At 45.5% G+C, this 19,287-nt stretch overlaps 1 protein-coding gene across 1 annotated transcript in view; it reads left to right on the top strand.

Annotated features, from left to right (window-relative positions):
• Positions 1 to 19,287, top strand: part of GUCY2F (guanylate cyclase 2F, retinal) — a 163,262-nt gene that overhangs the window by 18,971 nt on the left and 125,004 nt on the right. Inside the window, exons 2-3 of the mRNA XM_069747141.1 lie at positions 15,444 to 15,745; positions 17,369 to 17,723. Of these exons, the coding sequence (XP_069603242.1) occupies positions 15,444 to 15,745; positions 17,369 to 17,723 (657 nt within the window). The remainder of the gene's footprint in view (positions 1 to 15,443; positions 15,746 to 17,368; positions 17,724 to 19,287) is intronic.

Raw genomic sequence — 19,287 nt, forward strand, 5'->3', positions numbered from 1 at the left:
TCAGTGACCACTCTGAGCCGGCTCCGGATAAAACAGGCAGGTAGTTGCTAACTAGTAAGTAACGACCTGCCTGTTAGTTTTTTCACTCATAGTAAAAAAAAAATAATTTAGTCCTGGATGAATACTTTAAGCAAAAAATGGAGACGACCGTGTTTTGCATAATGCATCTGAATATGGAAAGCATGTTGATCGTGATTTATAAAATGCATCCTGAGAAATGTATCGGATGAGATTACTTTTATATAGAAACAGAAAATCCAGCACCCAGAGAGTTTTCAATAAAAATATTCAGCTTTTCATTCCAGACAAGATAAAATCTACAAACAGAACCCGTGTACCTAATCCAGTGTGCCTTTATGGTGAACTTTTTTCTGTTGACCGTTTCATTTTCTTAATACAGTGAGAATGTAAAGTATCTTATTGAGACATCCATCGCCGTTCATTGTAATACATGGTCCAAGAGAGGCAGGAGAAGAGCAGTCAGGAATCAGACGGCGCCCGTCATTCTCATTCTGCTCATGCTCATCTTCTGGTCACAACAACTTGTTTAAATGGAAATAAGGCTGTTATCTAAATAAGCAGAATCGAGCATCGGTGATAACATTATCCGGCGTAAATAAGGATTAATTATTCAAATGTCTTTCTGCTGAAATCCTATTTGCCTATGTTCTGTTTGAAGAGTATGCATGTGATACACTTTATGTAATGCAGACTCATAAAGTATCAGTATGGGCATTGTGTAAATATAAAGTATCAGTACGTAATTGCAATGGTATATTGCTGGAAGTGAAAAAGTAAATATACAGTTATCTTTATGCCACAATTAAATACCCAAATCCTATTTTAAAAAACTGGGCAAATGCATTAGTTTACTGTATTTACTTGCATCACATCTTTTTCTCCTAACCGCGTCTCCCCCAAGTCTTTCTGTATGAGATAGGCCAACAGTAAGAGAAGGGACACGGACAGCTGTTGGGCACTGGCACTCCTCCATTTTTCTCCTTTGAATCTAGGTTGTTAGCACTTTATTTTGGTGTATTCTTAGGCTATGTGCACACTGAGTTTTTTTCAGAAGTTTTTGGAAAAGAAACCGGCTATGTAGACAAAATGTCTTTTTCTGATGGATTCCTCTGTGAAAACCTATCAAAAAAAGTTCAAACTAATGAAAAGAACATATCTATTGCCATGTACATTTTTCTGTTGATATGTTCAGGCTTTTGAAGACCTTTTGAACCACTTCAGGTTTCTAAAGACGTCAAGCGTTTAAGCGCAGTGACCTGATCATTCTTCTGGCTCTTCCTTCACAGAAGATGCTCTGTACTTTACAATGCAAGGCAATGGAAAGCTAAAAAAAGACGACCAAGTGTTTTTTGGAGTGGTTTTTAATAGGAAAAAAATGTGGTGGCTGTCAGAAAAACGTTCAGGAAACTACCGAAAAACGACACAAAACGACACAAAAGAACCAAAAAAAAATAACTCCAGAGTTTCAGAAACGCCTTCTGCTTTAAAAACCTATTGGGTTCACCTGAGTTTATAGACTTGTGCACATAGACACTGAGCGGAACCTCCAAGTTTTTGAGGAGTTTTGCATTTTTTTGAGGAGGATTTAAAGACTTTCCTCTCCAAAAACGCCACAAAAAACATAGCAACTTGCCACTCCAAAAACTCAGCAAAAAGACACCGTGTGTAAATTCCAAGTGAACATGGCACATTTGAGGGTATGTGTCCACGTTCAGGATTGCATCAGGATTTGGTCAGGATTTTATGCAGGTAAAATTGTGACCAAATCTGCACCTGAGGTCACTGGCAGGTCACCTGCGTTGTCCTTGCGTTGTTTCAGCAATGTAAGGACATGCTGTGTTCTTAAAAGATGCGCCGCATGTCCGTTTCCGTGGGTATGCCGCATGCGTCTTTTAATGCATAGTCGAGATGGGATTTCATGAAATCCCCTCCACTATGCTGTAACATCTGGACGCTGCGTGTTTGACGCTGCAGCTCTACGCAGCGTCAAACACGCAGCGTTTCCTGAACGTGGAAACATACCCTAAGATGCTGTGATTGTTTTCCTGAAGCCTCGTTATCTGCTTCTTTTCAGTTGTTTTCGAGGTTGCACCGCCCTTGGCATCTTTGCTCTATGCTTTTAAGTATATGGAGCAGAATGAACATATGCACTGTAATGTTGTTTTTACATTGCTGTGAATTATATTGTTATTTTGCAGCAGTTTTGTGGCATTTTTTTCAGGCAGAATTCAGAGGGAATCCACCTGAAAAAGATGTTGGCTGCACATACCGTCAAAAAAACTGATCTATAGAAATAAATCAGATCACTTTTTCATTTCTATTGCTGCCCTGAAAAAAAGAAGTTGAATTGTAATTGATTGATGTGATAAAACGGACATAATTTGTTTTATGAGCGTTGATGGCTTACATGGATTCACACCATGGCTTCTCTGCTCTATTATTAGACGATGCCCCTCACAAAGGATTCCTTCCAATTATAGATTTCTACAAATTGCCTGTTATATAGGCAGTAAGTTAAATTTGCTTCAAATCAAAGAAAACGATGCCTTCATTTGTGTGATATAAACAGGGAGTACTTTGTTGAAGCGAACCCCTAAATATTGTTTCTGCCGCGTTGAATCTCCAAAATCTCTTAGGCTGCCTTCACACATCAGATTTTTGCCATCAGGCACAATGCGGCGAATGTTGAAAAAAACGGATCCATCTCAGATTGTGAAAAACTGATGCAACGGATCCGACTAGCTGATCCAGCTAATTGGATCCTGAAGAAATCTGAGCATGAGCAGCTAAAAAAAGCAGAATCCAGCACTGAAATCCGTCATTTGACGGATCCGGCACCTTCCGGCGCCCATAGGCTTCCATTCTAGCAAAAAGCCGGAAGCGCCGGACTCGGCGCTGTCCTTTTTTTTGCAGCAGACAAAAAAACGTAACTTTGAATTTTCGCCGGATCCAGCAAAAGATAGACAAAACGTGAGGCCATCTGACACTAATACAAGTCTGTGAGAAAAAAATAGATCTGGCAGCATCATTCGCCTATCCGTTTTTTTTCAAAATTCGCCACATTCAACCTGACGGCAAAAATCTGATGTGTCAAAGCAGCCTTACTTGAGTTGTATGGGATAGAGGTCTCAGAAGTTGTCTTGACTTGTGCCCAGGCTCGGACTGGCCCACAGGAGAATCCTTCGGCGGGCCCCCATGCAGGAATTGGCTCTACACTACACCTACATGACAAGTAGTTGGTTCAATACATTTGTTTCTGTCATGGTCTTCAGTAAGGAAAGGGGCCGTCAAACTGTCCCTGGAGTTGGGATCCTAACTATTCCTGTCCCCGGGTGTACTCTTAAAGATAGAGAGGCCTGAATCTCCTACCTTACTATACTCCTGTAAAAACCCTAATCTGTCCCCTACCCCACCTCATGAGGCGGAAATGTAAGGTAAACTAGACACAAAAACAAGACAGAGATAACAGAAAACCTTTATCATGCAAAAGCAATAACCAACAATAAGGAGGAGCATAGAGACAGGGAGGAATAACCTGAATGGGAAAAGGGACCAGGAGATATACACACACATACAACAGCAAACTACAGAATACCACAACTCCAACCTTCAAACACTTTGCTTTAGCACACAACACAGTAAGATGAATCTCCAATAGCAATAACGAACTCCTCAGAACAGCATCTTATAAGAGCAAGGAAGCAGAGCTTTCACAGGCAGGACAGAGAGGGTCTGGCCAGGTTTTATAGAAAGAGTTAATTACCAGATCAGAAACAGCTGAAATGGAGCTGCATGTGTCTGACCAGTATAGAAAGGGTTGTTAACCTCCTCAGGACCAAAAGAAACTAAGTTAAGCTAATATGGGATCCAAATACACAGGCTAAATGGAAGATCTGCGATTCACAATATGTAGTGATCTTCTACCGCTACATCTCCCAGGTTGGCATAACACACTCGTGACAGTTTCACTATGTTCAGGCAAGGGCATCATATCAACGTTCATTTAACAAACTACCCATTTATTATAATATAGAAAAATAGGTAAATTTGTAAATGAAGGTAATGTGATATTTGCATGTAGCTGAACAGTGGACCCAGTGGCGGATTATAATGAGGTCAATCTGGGCGGTAGCCCAGGGCCCAGTGGTGTGGGGGGGCCCTGGGCAACCGCTCAGATTGACCGCTGCCATCAAGGCATTACTGCCCTGACTGGCGTATGGGCCCGGTGGGCAGAGGGGGTCTGGCCGTGGCAGTTTAACGCTATTGACGGCTGGCAGCTGAAGTCTGCCGCAGCGCACTTGTCGCCGGCATTTGATGTCATTGTCAGTCGCCGGCGAGTGGGCGCTGCTGGAGGGAGCATCGCTGAAGGAGTGCAGACAGGTGAGGAGAACTAAATTTTTTTTTTATTATTGCGAACGGCAATCCGGGGGGCCCCGGCCAGAATGCTGGACACACTGGGGACAATATGCTGGACACACAGGGCAGAGATGCTGGACACACTGGGGCAGAGATGCTGGACACACTGGGGGCAATATGCTAGTCACACTGGGGGCAGGATACTGGACACACTGGGGGCATGATGCTGGACACACTGGGGGCAATATGCTAGACACACTGGGGGCAGGATGCTGGACACACTGGGGGCTGAATGCTGGACACACTGGGGCTGAATGCTGGACACACCGGGGGCAATATGCTGGACACACTGGGGGCAGGATGCTGGACACACTGGGGGCATGATGCTGGACACATTAGGGGCAGAATGCTGGGCACACTGGGGGCAGGATGCTGGATACACTGGGGGCAGAATGCTGGACACACTGGGGGGCAGGATGCTGGACACACTGGGTGTAGGATGCTGGACACATTGGGGGCAGAGATGCTGGACACACTGGGGGCAGGATGCTGGACACATTGGGGCAGAGATGCTGGACACTGGGGGCAGAGATGCTGGACACAGGGGGCAAAGATGCTGGATACAGGGGGCAGAGATGCTGGACACTGGAGCAGAGATGCTGGACACTGGGGGCGCAGAGATGCTGGACACTGGGGCAGAGATGCTGGACACTTGGGGCAGAAATGCTGGACACTGGGGGCAGAGATGCTGGACACACTGGGAGCAGGACTGGAGACAGATGGGGCAGGATTGGAGACATGGGCAGAATGTAGATACGGGGCATGATTGGAGACACAGGGCAGAATGAAAGACATGGGGCAGGATTGGACAGAGATCGTGCAGGATCATGGGGCAGGATGGATACAATGGAGACAGATGGGGCAGGACGGGGAGATCATATGGGGCAGAATGGATACTTATGAGGGCAGGATGGGAGAACATATGGCTGAAGCCAGGAATGAGATACACGGGGCCAGGATGGGGGATATTATTATTACCATAGGGGCTAATTAACCCCTTCAAGACCCAGCCTATTTTGACCTTAAAGACCTTGCCGTTTTTTGCAATTCTGACCAGTGTCCCTTTATGAGGTAATAACTCAGGAACGCTTCAACGGATCCTAGCGGTTCTGAGATTGTTTTTTCGTGACATATTGGGCTTCATGTTAGTGGTAAATTTAGGTCAATAAATTCTGCATTTATTTGTGATAAACACGGAAATTTGGCGAAAATTTTGAAAATTTCGCAATTTTCACATTTTGAATTTTTATTCTGTTAAACCAGAGAGATATGTGACACAAAATAGTTAATAAATAACATTTCCCACATGTTTACTTTACATCAGCACAATTTTGGAAACAAAATTTTTTTTTGTTAGGAAGTTATAAGGGTTAAAATTCGACCAGCGATTTGTCATTTTTACAACGAAATTTACAAAACCATTTTTTTTAGGGACCACCTCACATTTGAAGTCAGTTTGAGGGGTCTATATGGCTGAAAATACCCAAAAGTGACACCATTCTAAAAACTGCACCCCTCAAGGTACTCAAAACCACATTCAAGAAGTTTATTAACCCTTCAGGTGCTTCACAGCAGCAGAAGCAACATGGAAGGAAAAAATGAACATTTAACTTTTTAGTCACAAAAATTATCTTTTAGCAACAATTTTTTTATTTTCCCAATGGTAAAAGGAGAAACTGAACCACGAAAGTTGTTGTCCAATTTGTCCTGAGTACGCTGATACCTCATATGTGGGGGTAAACCACTGTTTTGGCGCACGGCAGGGCTTGGAAGGGAAGGAGCGCCATTTGACTTTTTGAATCAAAAATTGGCTCCACTCTTTAGCGGACACCATGTCACGTTTGGAGAGCCCCCGTGTGCCTAAAAATTGGAGCTCCCCCACAAGTGACCCCATTTTGGAAACTAGACGCCCCAAGGAACTTATCTAGATGCATAGTGAGCACTTTGAACCCCCAGGTGCTTCACAAATTGATCCGTAAAAATGAAAAAGTACTTTTTTTTCACAAAAAAATTCTTTTAGCCTCAATTTTTTCATTTTCACATGGGCAACAGGATAAAATGGATCCTAAAATGTGTTGGGCAATTTCTCCTGAGTACACCAATACCTCACATGTGGAGGTAAACCACTGTTTGGGCACATGGTAAGGCTCGGAAGGGAAGGAGCGCCATTTGACTTTTTGAATGAAAAATTATTTCCATCGTTAGCGGACACCATGTCGCGTTTGGATAGCTCCTGTGTGCCTAAACATTGGCGCTCCCCCACAAGTGACCCCATTTTGGAAACTAGACCCCCCAAGGAACTAATTTAGATGCCTAGTGAGCACTTTAAACCCTCAGGTGCTTCACAAATTGATCTGTAAAAATGAAAAAGTACTTTTTTTTCACAAAAAAATTCTTTTCGCCTCAATTTTTTCATTTTCACATGGGCAGTAGGATAAAATGGATCATAAAATTTGTTGGGCAATTTCTCCTGAGTACGCCGATACCTCATATGTGGGGGTAAACCACTGTTTGGGCACTCGGCAGGGCTCGGAAGAGAAGGCGCGCCATTTGACTTTTTGAATGGAAAATTAGCTCCAATTGTTAGCGGACACCATGTCGCGTTTGGAGAGCCCCTGTGTGCCTAAACATTGGAGCTCCCGCACAAGTGACCCCATTTTGGAAACTAGACCCCCCAAGGAACTTATCTAGATGCATATTGAGCACTTTAAACCCCCAGGTGCTTCACAGAAGTTTATAACGCAGAGCCATGAAAATAAAAAATAATTTTTCTTTCCTCAAAAATGATTTTTTAGCCTGGAATTTCCTATTTTGCCAAGGATAATAGGAGAAATTGGACCCCAAATATTGTTGTCCAGTTTGTCCTGAGTACGCTGATACCCCATATGTGGGGGTAAACCACTGTTTGGGCGCACGGCAGGGCTCGGAAGGGATGGCACGCCATTTGGCTTTTTAAATGGAAAATTAGCTCCAATCATTAGCGGACACCATGTCACGTTTGGAGAGCCCCTGTGTGCCTAAACATTGGAGATCCCCCAGAAATGACACCATTTTAGAAACTAGACCCCCAAAGGAACTAATCTAGATGTGTGGTGAGGACTTTGAACCCCCAAGTGCTTCACAGAAGTTTATAACGCAGAGCCATGAAAAAAAAAAAAAAATTATTTTCTCAAAAATGATCTTTTAGCCTGCAATTTTTTATTTTCCCAAGGGTAACAGGAGAAATTTGACCCCAAAAGTTGTTGTCCAGTTTCTCCTGAGTACGCTGATACCCCATATGTGGGGGTAAATTACTGTTTGGGCACATGCCGGGGCTCGGAAGTGAAGTAGTGACGTTTTGAAATGCAGACTTTGATGGAATGCTCTGTGGGCGTCACGTTGCGTTTGCAGAGCCCCTGATGTGGCTTAACAGTAGAAACCCCCCACAAGTGACCCCATTTTGGAAACTAGACCCCCAAAGGAACTTATCTAGATGTGTGGTGAGCACTTTGAACCCCCAAGTGCTTCATAGAAGTTTATAATGCAGAGCCGTGAAAATAATAAATACGTTTTCTTTCCTCAAAAATAATTATTTAGCCCAGAGTTTTTTAATTTTCCCAAGGGTAACAGGAGAAATTTGACCCCAATATTTGTTGTCCAGTTTCTCCTGAGTACGGTGATACCCCATATGTGGGGGTAAACTACTGTTTGGGCACATGCCGGGGCTTGGAATTGAAGTAGTGACGTTTTGAAATGCAGACTTTGATGGAATGCTCTGCGGGCGTCACGTTGCGTTTGCAGAGCCCCTGATGTGCCTAAACAGTAGAAACCCCCCACAAGTGACCCCATTTTGGAAACTAGACCCTGAAAGGAACTTATCTAGATGTGTGGTGAGCACTTTGAACCCCCAAGTGCTTCATAGAAGTTTATAATGCAGAGCCGTGAAAATAATAAATACGTTTTCTTTCCTCAAAAATAATTATTTAGCCCAGAATTTTTTATTTTCCCAAGGGTTACAGGAGAAATTGGACCCCAAAAGTTGTTGTCCAGTTTCTCCTGAGTACGCTGATACCCCATATGTGGGGGTAAACCACTGTTTGGGCACACGTCGGGGCTCAGAAGGGAAGTAGTGACTTTTGAAATGCAGACTTTGATGGAATGGTCTGCGGGCGTCACGTTGCGTTTGCAGAGCCCCTGGTGTGCCTAAACAGTAGAAACCCCCCACAAGTGACCCCATTTTGGAAACTAGACCCCCCAAGGAACTTATCTAGATATGTGGTGAGCACTTTGAACCCCCAAGTGCTTCACAGACGTTTACAACACAGAGCCGTGAAAATAAAAAATCATTTTTCTTTCCTCAAAAATTATGTTTTAGCAAGCATTTTTTTAGATTCACAAGGGTAACAGGAGAAATTGGACCCCAGTAATTGTTGCGCAGTTTGTCCTGAGTATGCTGGTACCCCATATGTGGGGGTAAACCACTGTTTGGGCGCACGTCGGGGCTCGGAAGTGAGGGAGCACCATTTGAATTTTTGAATACGAGATTGGCTGGAATCAATGGTGGCGCCATGTTGCGTTTGGAGACCCCTGATGTGCCTAAACAGTGGTAACCCCTCAATTCTAACTCCAACACTAACCCCAACACACCCCTAACCCTAATCCCAACTGTAGCCATAATCCTAATCACAACCCTAACCCCAACACACCCCTAACCACAACACTAATTCCAACCCTAACCCTAAGGCTATGTGCCCACGTTGCGGATTCGTGTGAGATATTTCCGCACCATTTTTGAAAAATCTGCGGGTAAAAGGCACTGTGTTTTACCTGCGGATTTTCCGCGGATTTCCAGTGTTTTTTGTGCGGATTTCACCTGCGGATTCCTATTGAGGAACAGGTGTAAAACGCTGCGGAATCCGCACAAAGAATTCACATGCTGCGGAAAATACAACGCAGCGTTCCCGCGCGGTATTTTCCGCATCACGGGCACAGCGGATTTGGTTTTTCATATGTTTACATGGTACTGTAAACCTGATGGAACACTGCTGCGAATCCGCAGCCAAATCCGCACCGTGTGCACATAGCCTAATTCTAAAGGTATGTGCACACGCTGCGGAAAACGCTGCGGATCCGCAGCAGTTTCCCATGAGTGTACAGTTCAATGTAAACCTATGGGAAACAAAAATCGCTGTACACATGCTGCGGAAAAACTGCACGGAAATGCAGCGGTTTACATTCCGCAGCATGTCACTTCTTTGTGCGGATTCCGCAGCGGTTTTACAACTGCTCCAATAGAAAATCGCAATTGTAAAACCGCAGTGAAATGCGCAGAAAAAAACGCGGTAAATCCGCCATAAATCCGCAGCGGTTTAGCACTGCGGATTTATCAAATCCGCAGCGGAAAAATCCGCAGAGGACCAGAATACGTGTGCACATTCCTAACCCTAACCCTAGCCCTAACCCTAGCCCTAACCCTACCCCTAACCCTACCCCTACCCCTAACCCTAACCCTACCCCTAACCCTAACCCTACCCCTACCCCTACCCCTAACCCTACCCCTAACCCTACCCCTAACCCTACCCCTAACCCTAACCCTACCCCTAACCCTACCCCTAACCCTATTCTAACATTAGTGGAAAAAAAAAAATTTCTTTATTTTTTTATTGTCCCTACCTATGGGGGTGACAAAGGGGGGGGGTCATTTATTATTTTTTTTATTTTGATCACTGAGATAGATTATATCTCAGTGATCAAAATGCACTTTGGAACGAATCTGCCGGCCGGCAGATTCGGCGGGCGCACTGCACATGCGCCCGCCATTTTGGAAGATGGCGGCGCCCGGGAGAAGACGGACGGGACCACGGCTGGATCGGTAAGTATGATAGGGTGGGGGGGGACCACGGGGGGGGGGATCGGAGCACGGGGGGGGGGAATCGGAGCGCGGGAGGGGTGGAACGGAGCGCGGGGGGCGTGGAACGGAGCACGGGGGGGCTGGAACGGAGCACGGGGGGGTGGAACGGAGCACGGGGGGGGTGGATCGGAGTGCAGGGGGGGTGATTGGAGCACGGGGGGGTGATTGGAGCACGGGGGGAGCGGACACGAGTACGGGGGGGAGCGGAGCACAGGGCGGAGGGGAGCCGGAGCAGTGCACCGGCCAGATCGGGGGGGGTGGGGGGGCGATCGGAGGGGTGGGGTGGGGGCACACTAGTATTTCCAGCCATGGCCGATGATATTTCAGCATCGGCCATGGCTGGATTGTAATATTTCACCCGTTATAATGGGTGAAATATTACAAATCGCTCTGATTGGCAGTTTCACTTTCAACAGCCAATCAGAGCGATCGTAGCCACGAGGGGGTGAAGCCACCCCCCCTGGGCTAAACTACCACTCCCCCTGTCCCTGCAGATCGGGTGAAATGGGAGTTAACCCTTTCACCCGATCTGCAGGGACGCGATCTTTCCATGACGCCGCATAGGCGTCATGGGTCGGATTGGCACCGACTTTCATGACGCCTACGTGGCGTCAAAGGTCGGGAAGGGGTTAAGGGATATTATTACTGCAGTGATGTATTTATTTTATTTTTTGAGGACACTGTTTTAAATGGGGCGGTCCTGTTACTGTATAGAGTGACACTATGTCGCCTCTTTTTCTTCATGTGGTGTAATGTAGAAGTTGGGAAAATTAAGTAATGTGTTCTGCAAGCGGAGTTCGAGATAACTGTGTTATTTCCTGCAGAGACGAGGCCTGGCTGGATAAAGTGATGCGGTCTGTGCTGGATGAAAGATGAAAGACTTCACCTAGAGATGTCACTGGCGAGTCAGTGTTACCTATACACTGACACTATACACTGTATACTATATACAGAGCTCCTGTGTATGGCCTCTTTCACACTTCCATCTTTTTGAAGATGATGCAATGCGTCGTTCTGTGCAAAAAATGCATCCTGCAAAGTTGCCCGCAGGATGTGTTTTTTGCACATAGACGTGCATTACTGACGCATCGCGACGTATGGACACACGTTACATACGTCGTGCACTGGTTGCGTTGGTAATTGGCGGACCGTCATCACAAAAAAACGCTCAATGTAACTTTTTTCGTGCGACGCGTCCGCCATTTTTGACCTCGCAAGCGCTGCCGAAGCTCCGCCCCCTCCTCCCCAGACTGCAGAGTGGGCAGCGGATGCATCGAAAAACTGCATCCGCTGCCCACTTCGTGCAAAAAATTCACAACGTCCGTCGGTACATCGGCCCGACGCATTGCGACGGGCCCGTACCGACGGAAATGTGAAAGAGGCCTATAATGTCTCCGGTGATCACTGTATTACCTCTACACAGACACTGCATACTAAGTACAGATCTCCTGTGAATACTGGCACTTATGGTGATAGTATTGTGGGTTTTTTTTCTTCCTAACTGAAGGGTAAATTGACTAGATCAATGGATGTTTGACAGGTTATAGTTTCACACAGCAACTCTTTTTCTGGAATAATCTGGTTCAGGTATATGATGACCCCGTCACATAACCGGGGGGCCCACAGTGTCTGAACAGCCCGGGGCCCTGGCTACCCTTAATCCACCCCTGAGTGGACCACCATAGTCCATGTTACTGGGGGGCCCTTTGCACCTCAGTCCGGCACTGTTGTGCCCTCCAGACTATAACACCCTTCTCCCCTAATCATCTACTTTACAGAATGTCCATCTATGGTGTAGGTGAAAGTGTCTGCAGTGTAGTAGTGAGGTGCTTGTTGTGGACTAATATTTACACACTGTAGATGACAGAAAGACTGAGACAAGGAAGGAGCGAGAGAGGGAGAGAGAGAATAAAGGAGTGAGAGAGGGAGAGAGACAGAATGAAGGAGTGAAAGAGGGAGAGAGAGAATGAAGGAGTCATAGAGCGATAGAGAGAAAGAAGGAGTGATAGAGGGAGAGAGAGTGAAGGAGTGATAGAGGGAGAGAGAGTGAAGGAGTGATAGAGGGAGAGAGAGAATGATGGAGTGATAGAGGGAGAGAGAGTGAAGGAGTGAGAGAGGGAGATAGAGAATGAAGGAGTGATAGAGGGATACAGAATGAAGGAGTGATAGAGGGAGAGAGATAAAATGAAGCGGTGAGAGAGGGAGAGAGAGAATGAAGGAGTGATACAGGGAGAGAGAGAGAGAGAATGAAGGAGGGAGAGAGAGAGAATGGTGCCAACAACATCTAGAATGTAGTGTTCACTTCTGAAGACCTCGCTTAGAAAATGATATTGCCAGAATAAAGAACAGGTCCAAAAGATAAGAAACAGAAGTTATGTGAGTGAAACTTATCAGGAGGACTTTAAGAGGTTGGGGTCTGATTCCTTACTGCATTTTGCACTTATTTTTTGTCTACATTTTTCAATTTTTGACTAAGTCTACATAGATCATACATTTGTTACCATTAGTGATGAGCGAGTATACTTGTTGCTCTGGTTTTCCCAAACACGCTTGGAGTGGTCTCCGAGTATTTGTGAGTGCTCGGGAGATTGAGTTTTCGTTGCCGCAGCTGCATGATTTAGGGCTGCTAGACAGCCTGAGTACATGTGAGGATTCCCTAGCAACCAGGCAACCCTCACATGTATTCTGTTGTGAATTCTGTGGTCGAGCTCCCTCCTGTGGTCACAAGTGGTACTTCGGCTGATTCTGTCTATGGGCTTCCGTTGGTGGATGTGAGTGGTACTGCGGCTTCTGAGTTTCCTTCCTCAGGTGATGAGGTTAAGTCGTTAGGTGCTGCTCTATTTAACTCCACCTAGTGCTTTGATCCTGGCCTCCAGTCAACGTTCTAGTATTGGTCTTGCTTCCTCCTGGATCGTTCCTGTGGCCTGTCTCCCAGCATAAGCTAAGTTCTGCTTGTGTTACGTTTGTTTGCTATATTTTCTGTCCAGCTTGCTATATTGGTTTTTCTTGCTTGCTGGAAGCTCTGAGACGCAGAGGGAGCACCTCCGTACCGTTAGTCGGTGCGGAGGGTCTTTTTGCCCCTCTGCGTGGTTGTTTGTAGGTTTTTGTGTTGACCGCAAAGCTGTCTTTCCTATCCTCGGTCTATTCAGTAAGTCGGGCCTCACTTTGCTAAATCTGTTTCATCTCTGTGTTTGTATTTTCATCTTAACTCACAGTCATTATATGTGGGGGGCTGCCTTTTCCTTTGGGGAATTTCTCTGAGGCAAGGTAGGCTTATTTTTCTATCTTCAGGCCTAGCTAGTTTCTCAGGCTGTGCCGAGTTGCATAGGGAGCGTTAGGCGCAATCCACGGCTACCTCTAGTGTGGTTTGATAGGATTAGGGATTGCGGTCAGCAGAATTCCCACGTCTCAGAGCTCGTCCTATGTTTTTTGGTTATTGTCAGGTCACTTTGTGTGCTCTGAACTTCAAGGTCCATTGTGGTTCTGAATTACCTATTCATAACAGTATTCAGGCTGTCTAGCAGCCGTAAATCATGCAGCTGCGTTGGCAAAAAATAAAACTCCGAGCACTTACAAATACTCAGAGACCACCCAAGCAACGAGTATACTTGCTCATCAATAGTTACCATCCACCTTTTGTGACTTCCCTTTTCCTTATAGTTTGTAAGCTTGCGAGCAGGGCCCTCATTCCTCTTGGTATCTGTTTTGATCTATGTGCTTATTGTTTTGCTGTAATGTCTATTGTATGTACAAGTCCCCTCTAAAATGTAAAGTGCTGCGGAATATGTTGGCGTTATAGAAATAAAATTATTATTATTATTAGGTCTACATAACAGCATAAGTTATGTGACAATGAAATCACAGTAACGCTTAGCAACATCACATGTAATTATTTCATTTGGTGTTTTCATTGCGACCTCCTGCAACTGCGACATAGTCGCTGATGTTTCGAAACGTGTTGGATTTTTCTGTCGCTGATCACAAGTCACACGAGACACACTTCCCATAGTCTTCAAGTCACATGCGACTTTGACTTCCAAGCGACTTATCTGTGATTTGGCCATTTTTCCCAGTAAAATCAAAATTCAAAAATGTTTTCAGGACAGTAAGTCGCAGGCAAGTTGCACAGATGTTTTAGGTTGTGCAAATTGTCTGAAAATTGCTGTTGGGTGACTTTTCTCTCTGTCTATTTTTTTTCTCTGTTCAGAAATCAGCATTGTGGGCATGGTTTTTGTAAACTAGACTAATTATACAGTATATGACTTTTTAAAAAGTTTTTTTTTATGTGCCATAGATTTTTTTTTGCAAATGTTAGTGCTCTTTGCTTTATTTTAATAGCCTGCGCAACTTTGTGCTCTAAAAGAGCACAAAAATAGAAAAAAGCAAAGATAAAGAGCATTTTTATTTTGTGCAAAATTCATGAATCCCCTGGTAGCATTTTTAATGATTTTAATGATGAATTGGACCTCTAGGGCTCGCTCACACGAGCGTATAAATCGGACAAGTGCAACACGATTAAAAAAAGGGATTGCGCGCTGACCAATGTTATTCAATGAGGCCGTGCAGATCTGCATATTTTTTTCTCACGTGTATTTGGGGTGAGAAAAAAAATCTCTGCATGGTGTGATTTTACTTTGAAATCGGATGGGTTCGAGAAAAAAAAATCAGATGCCACTGAATAGCATCTGATTATTATGGATACATTACAATTGTGTAATATAGAAAACTGTAAAAGATTAATAACTGCTGATTAAAAAGGATGAAAAGTGGAGCAATTTTGTTCTATACGCTCGGTTGATCCTAGTCTTAAGTTGTAAATACTTGAGGAAATAAGACAAATGGGGATATTCTAGAAATCTAATACAAGATGGGCGTTAAGGTAACGCTCAGAATCGATGTCAGAAAGTAATATTTTGCAGAAAGAATAGCAGATGCATGGAAATGGAATTTACTGGTGTAAGAATGAAGTTTTCTGCGTAACTTGATGCCATCACACATGCATATAAAAGCTTTCTGCATCGTAAGATAGAGCAGATTACTGTTTTTAGCTGTAATTCAGATAGGTAATATTATAATACAAGGTATAATATGTAGGTGACTTGTTTCTATATTGCAGTGATCATCATGTGCATGCATTCTGTACTCATTGGAGGACAACCACAAAGACAACTGCTGGAGATTGCACATGACATGAAAATGACAGATGGCTCCTATGTTTTCATACCTTATGACACTTTACACTACAGTTTACCTTATCATAAGATACCATATGAAATACTAAGACTAAGCTCCAAGCTCAGAGCTGCTTACGACGCCGTGCTCACAATCACGGTGGATTCAGAGAAGAAAAACTTCTATAAAGCCTTCCAAGAAGCTGTCGATAGCGGTGAGGTTATTTCCAAAGCAAATCCCACAGAGGTAGGTACAACAAACCTAACGGGTTGTGACCAAACATAAGAGCTATTATTAATTTAATGAATGCTTAGTCTGGGATTCTGAAGCGGTGGCATATCACTAGGGTATGCCATTATTTTATATTTGGTGGGAGCCCAACCTCCGGTTCCCTTTCTGATGCTGAATATTTTGGTAGTAGCTCTAATTTAGCACTGTGTCCCCTTTTGTGTTTTTCTTGCGCCAAGCCGCACAGATGTGCAGATGAACACTGCCAGCCCCAATTATATGGGACGTAAAGCAGTTCCCTGCACAAACGTTGGCCATGTTGCTGCTGCATATATATAGGGGAGCAAAGCTGTACATTCTGCAACTTCTTCATTCTCAGGGTCAGTGGAGGTCTCAATGTTGGATACCCCATGATTATTATTATTATTATTATTATTTATTATTATAGCGCCATTTATTCCATGGCGCTTTACATGTGAGGAGGGGTATACATAATAAAACAAGTACAATAATCTTGAACAATACAAGTCACAACTGGTACAGGAGGAGAGAGGACCCTGCCCGCGAGGGCTCACAATCTACAAGGGATGGGTGAGAATACAGTAGGTGAGGGTAGAGCTAGCCGTGCAGCGGTTTGGTCAATCGGTGGTTACTGCAGGTTGTAGGCTTGTCGGAAGAGGTGGGTCTTCAGGTTCTTATTGAAGGTTTCGATGGTGGGCGAGAGTCTGATATGTTGTGGTAGAGAATTCCAGAGTAGGGGGGATGCACGAGAGAAATCTTGTATGCGATTGTGGGAAGAGGAGATAATAGGGGAGTAGAGAAGGAGATCTTGTGAGGATCGGAGGTTGCGTGCAGGAGAGTACCGGGAGACGAGGTCGCAGATGTATGGAGGAGACAGGTTGTGGATGGCTTTGTATGTCATTTTTAGGTTTTTGTACTGGAGTCTCTGGGTGATGGGGAGCCAGTGCAGGGATTGACAGAGGGGAGAGGTCGGGGAATAGCGGGGGGACAGGTGGATTAGTCGGGCAGCAGAGTTTAGAATAGATTGGAGGGGTGCGAGAGTGTTCGAGGGGAGGCCACAGAGCAGGAGGTTACAGTAGTCAAGGCGGGAGATGATGAGGGCATGGACTAGGGTCTTTGCAGATTCTTGGTTTAGGAATGAGCGGATCCCGCAATCACCATTTTCTCTCTATGATGCAGAACCACAACGTTGTAACCAGTGGAGTTACTACCGTCCTGTTGGCCCTGGTACAAAATTTGGTCTGCAACATCCATTGCATTGGATCCAGTGGGTCTCTGCTCCACAACACATTTCAGCAAAATGCGCAGCCGAGGACACACATCCAGGTGAAATTGGTGGCAGCGGGCACCTCTCCCATATGGGCCCGGTTGTGGTCGTACCCACTGCAACCGCGATCGTTACACCCCTAGTTGTAACACACTCCTGTTTTTACAAGCAGCCAGTCCTCGTATAGATACAGACTCCAGCAGAAAAGCTTTTGGCCAGAGATATGATAATGCTGCCATGCTCACTGTACCTCACCAGAAAACTACTTTATTTTTTATTTCTTTTAATGGGTTTTTGAGAAAAAAAAACTTCGGCTGAGCAAACGATATTTCTTGTCCTGTTTCCTTATTTAGGTGTCTCCATTATTTGGCACTATATACAATGCAATCTATTTTACTGCACAAGCAATGAATAGCAGCAAGAAGTACCACAACTGGGTCTCTGGGTCGAGCTTAGTCAAGCATTCAAAGAACATGCAGTTTTATGGGTTTAACCAGTGGATAAGGACAGATCTGAATGGCCATGGATTTACAGACTACGTTATTCTGGACACAGATGTAAAGACCTGTGAACTCTACCATACATATGTTGTTGATATGGAAACAGATATGGTCAGATACATGGGAAGGCCGATTCACTTCCCAAATGGGGTCTCTCCAAAGTCAGACTCTTATTGCTGGTTTGCAAATGGAAAAATCTGCACGGGAGGTGAGTAAATAATCACATGGAGTCACTGCAGACTTGTACCCTAAAGCCGGACAAACCCTTTAACTTTTTACACAACTTTGATGACAATCTAACAATATTAGTAAACTGGAAGTCATTGCCCAAATTGCAGAAAATGTGAAAATTTTGCTACTGAACCTAACTTGTAATGGAAATCGAATCATTTTGCTTGCAACTAGATTGAAATGTACACTGGTAATGAGATTGTAAGGGTGCATTGTCCCATAATCATCATTATTACATCTATAAACAAAATAGGAAATAAATGTCTGCCTGAGCCTCTGCTGGGGCCCTTACTGTCAAGAAGTGGCTCCTGAACCCTCCTTTCTTCTTATTGCACACCTTGAGTGAGAAGGAGTTTGCACACAGCTGCAGGCTGACATGGGCCCTGTCACACAGCCGCAGGCTAACATGGGCCCTGTCACACAGCTGCAGGCTGACATGGGCCATGTCACACAGCCGCAGGCTAACATGGGCCCTGTCACACAGCCGCAGGCTAACATGGGCCCTGTCACACAGCCGCAGGCTAACATGGGCCCTGTCACACAGCTGCAGGCTAACATGGGCCCTGTCACACAGCTGCAGGCTAACATGGGCCCTGTCACACAGCTGCAGGCTAACATGGGCCCTGTCACACAGCTGCAGGCTAACATGGGCCCTGTCACACAGCTGCAGGCTAACATGGGCCCTGTCACACAGCTGGAGGCTAACATGGGCCCTGTCACACAGCCGCAGGCTAACATGGGCCCTGTCACACAGCTGCAGGCTAACATGGGCCCTGTCACACAGCTGCAGGCTAACATGGGCCCTGTCACACAGCTGCAGGCTAACATGGGCCCTGTCACACAGCTGCAGGCTAACATGGGCCCTGTCACACAGCTGCAGGCTAACATGGGCCCTGTCACACAGCTGCAGGCTAACATGGGCCCTGTCACACAAGCGCAGGCTAACATGGGCCCTGTCACACAGCCGCAGGCTAACATGGGCCCTGTCACACAGCTGCAGGCTAACATGGGCCCTGTCACACAGCTGCAGGCTAACATGGGCCCTGTCACACAGCCACAGGCTAACATGGGCCCTGTCACACAGTTGCAGGCTAACATGGGCCCTGTCACACAGCTGCAGGCTAACATGGGCCCTGTCACACAGCTGCAGGCTAACATGGGCCCTGTCACACAGCTGCAGGCTAACATGGGCCCTGTCACACAGCCACAGGCTAACATGGGCCCTGTCACACAGCCGCAGGCTAACATGGGCCCTGTCACACAGCTGCAGGCTAACATGGGCCCTCTCACACAAGCGCAGGCTAACATGGGCCCTGTCACACAGCCGCAGGCTAACATGGGCCCTGTCACACAGCTGCAGGCTAACATGGGCCCTGTCACACAAGCGCAGGCTAACATGGGCCCTGTCACACAGCCGCAGGCTAACATGGGCCCTGTCACACAGCCGCAGGCTGACATGGGCCCTGTCAAAGCAAGTTATCATTCACCAAGACAGACAGATTTTCATGCATATATGTGGAAAGTGTCTGTTTCCATGACAC

The sequence above is a fragment of the Ranitomeya imitator genome, chromosome 2 (genome assembly GCF_032444005.1).
Source record: "Ranitomeya imitator isolate aRanImi1 chromosome 2, aRanImi1.pri, whole genome shotgun sequence".
Lineage (NCBI taxonomy): Eukaryota > Metazoa > Chordata > Amphibia > Anura > Dendrobatidae > Ranitomeya > Ranitomeya imitator.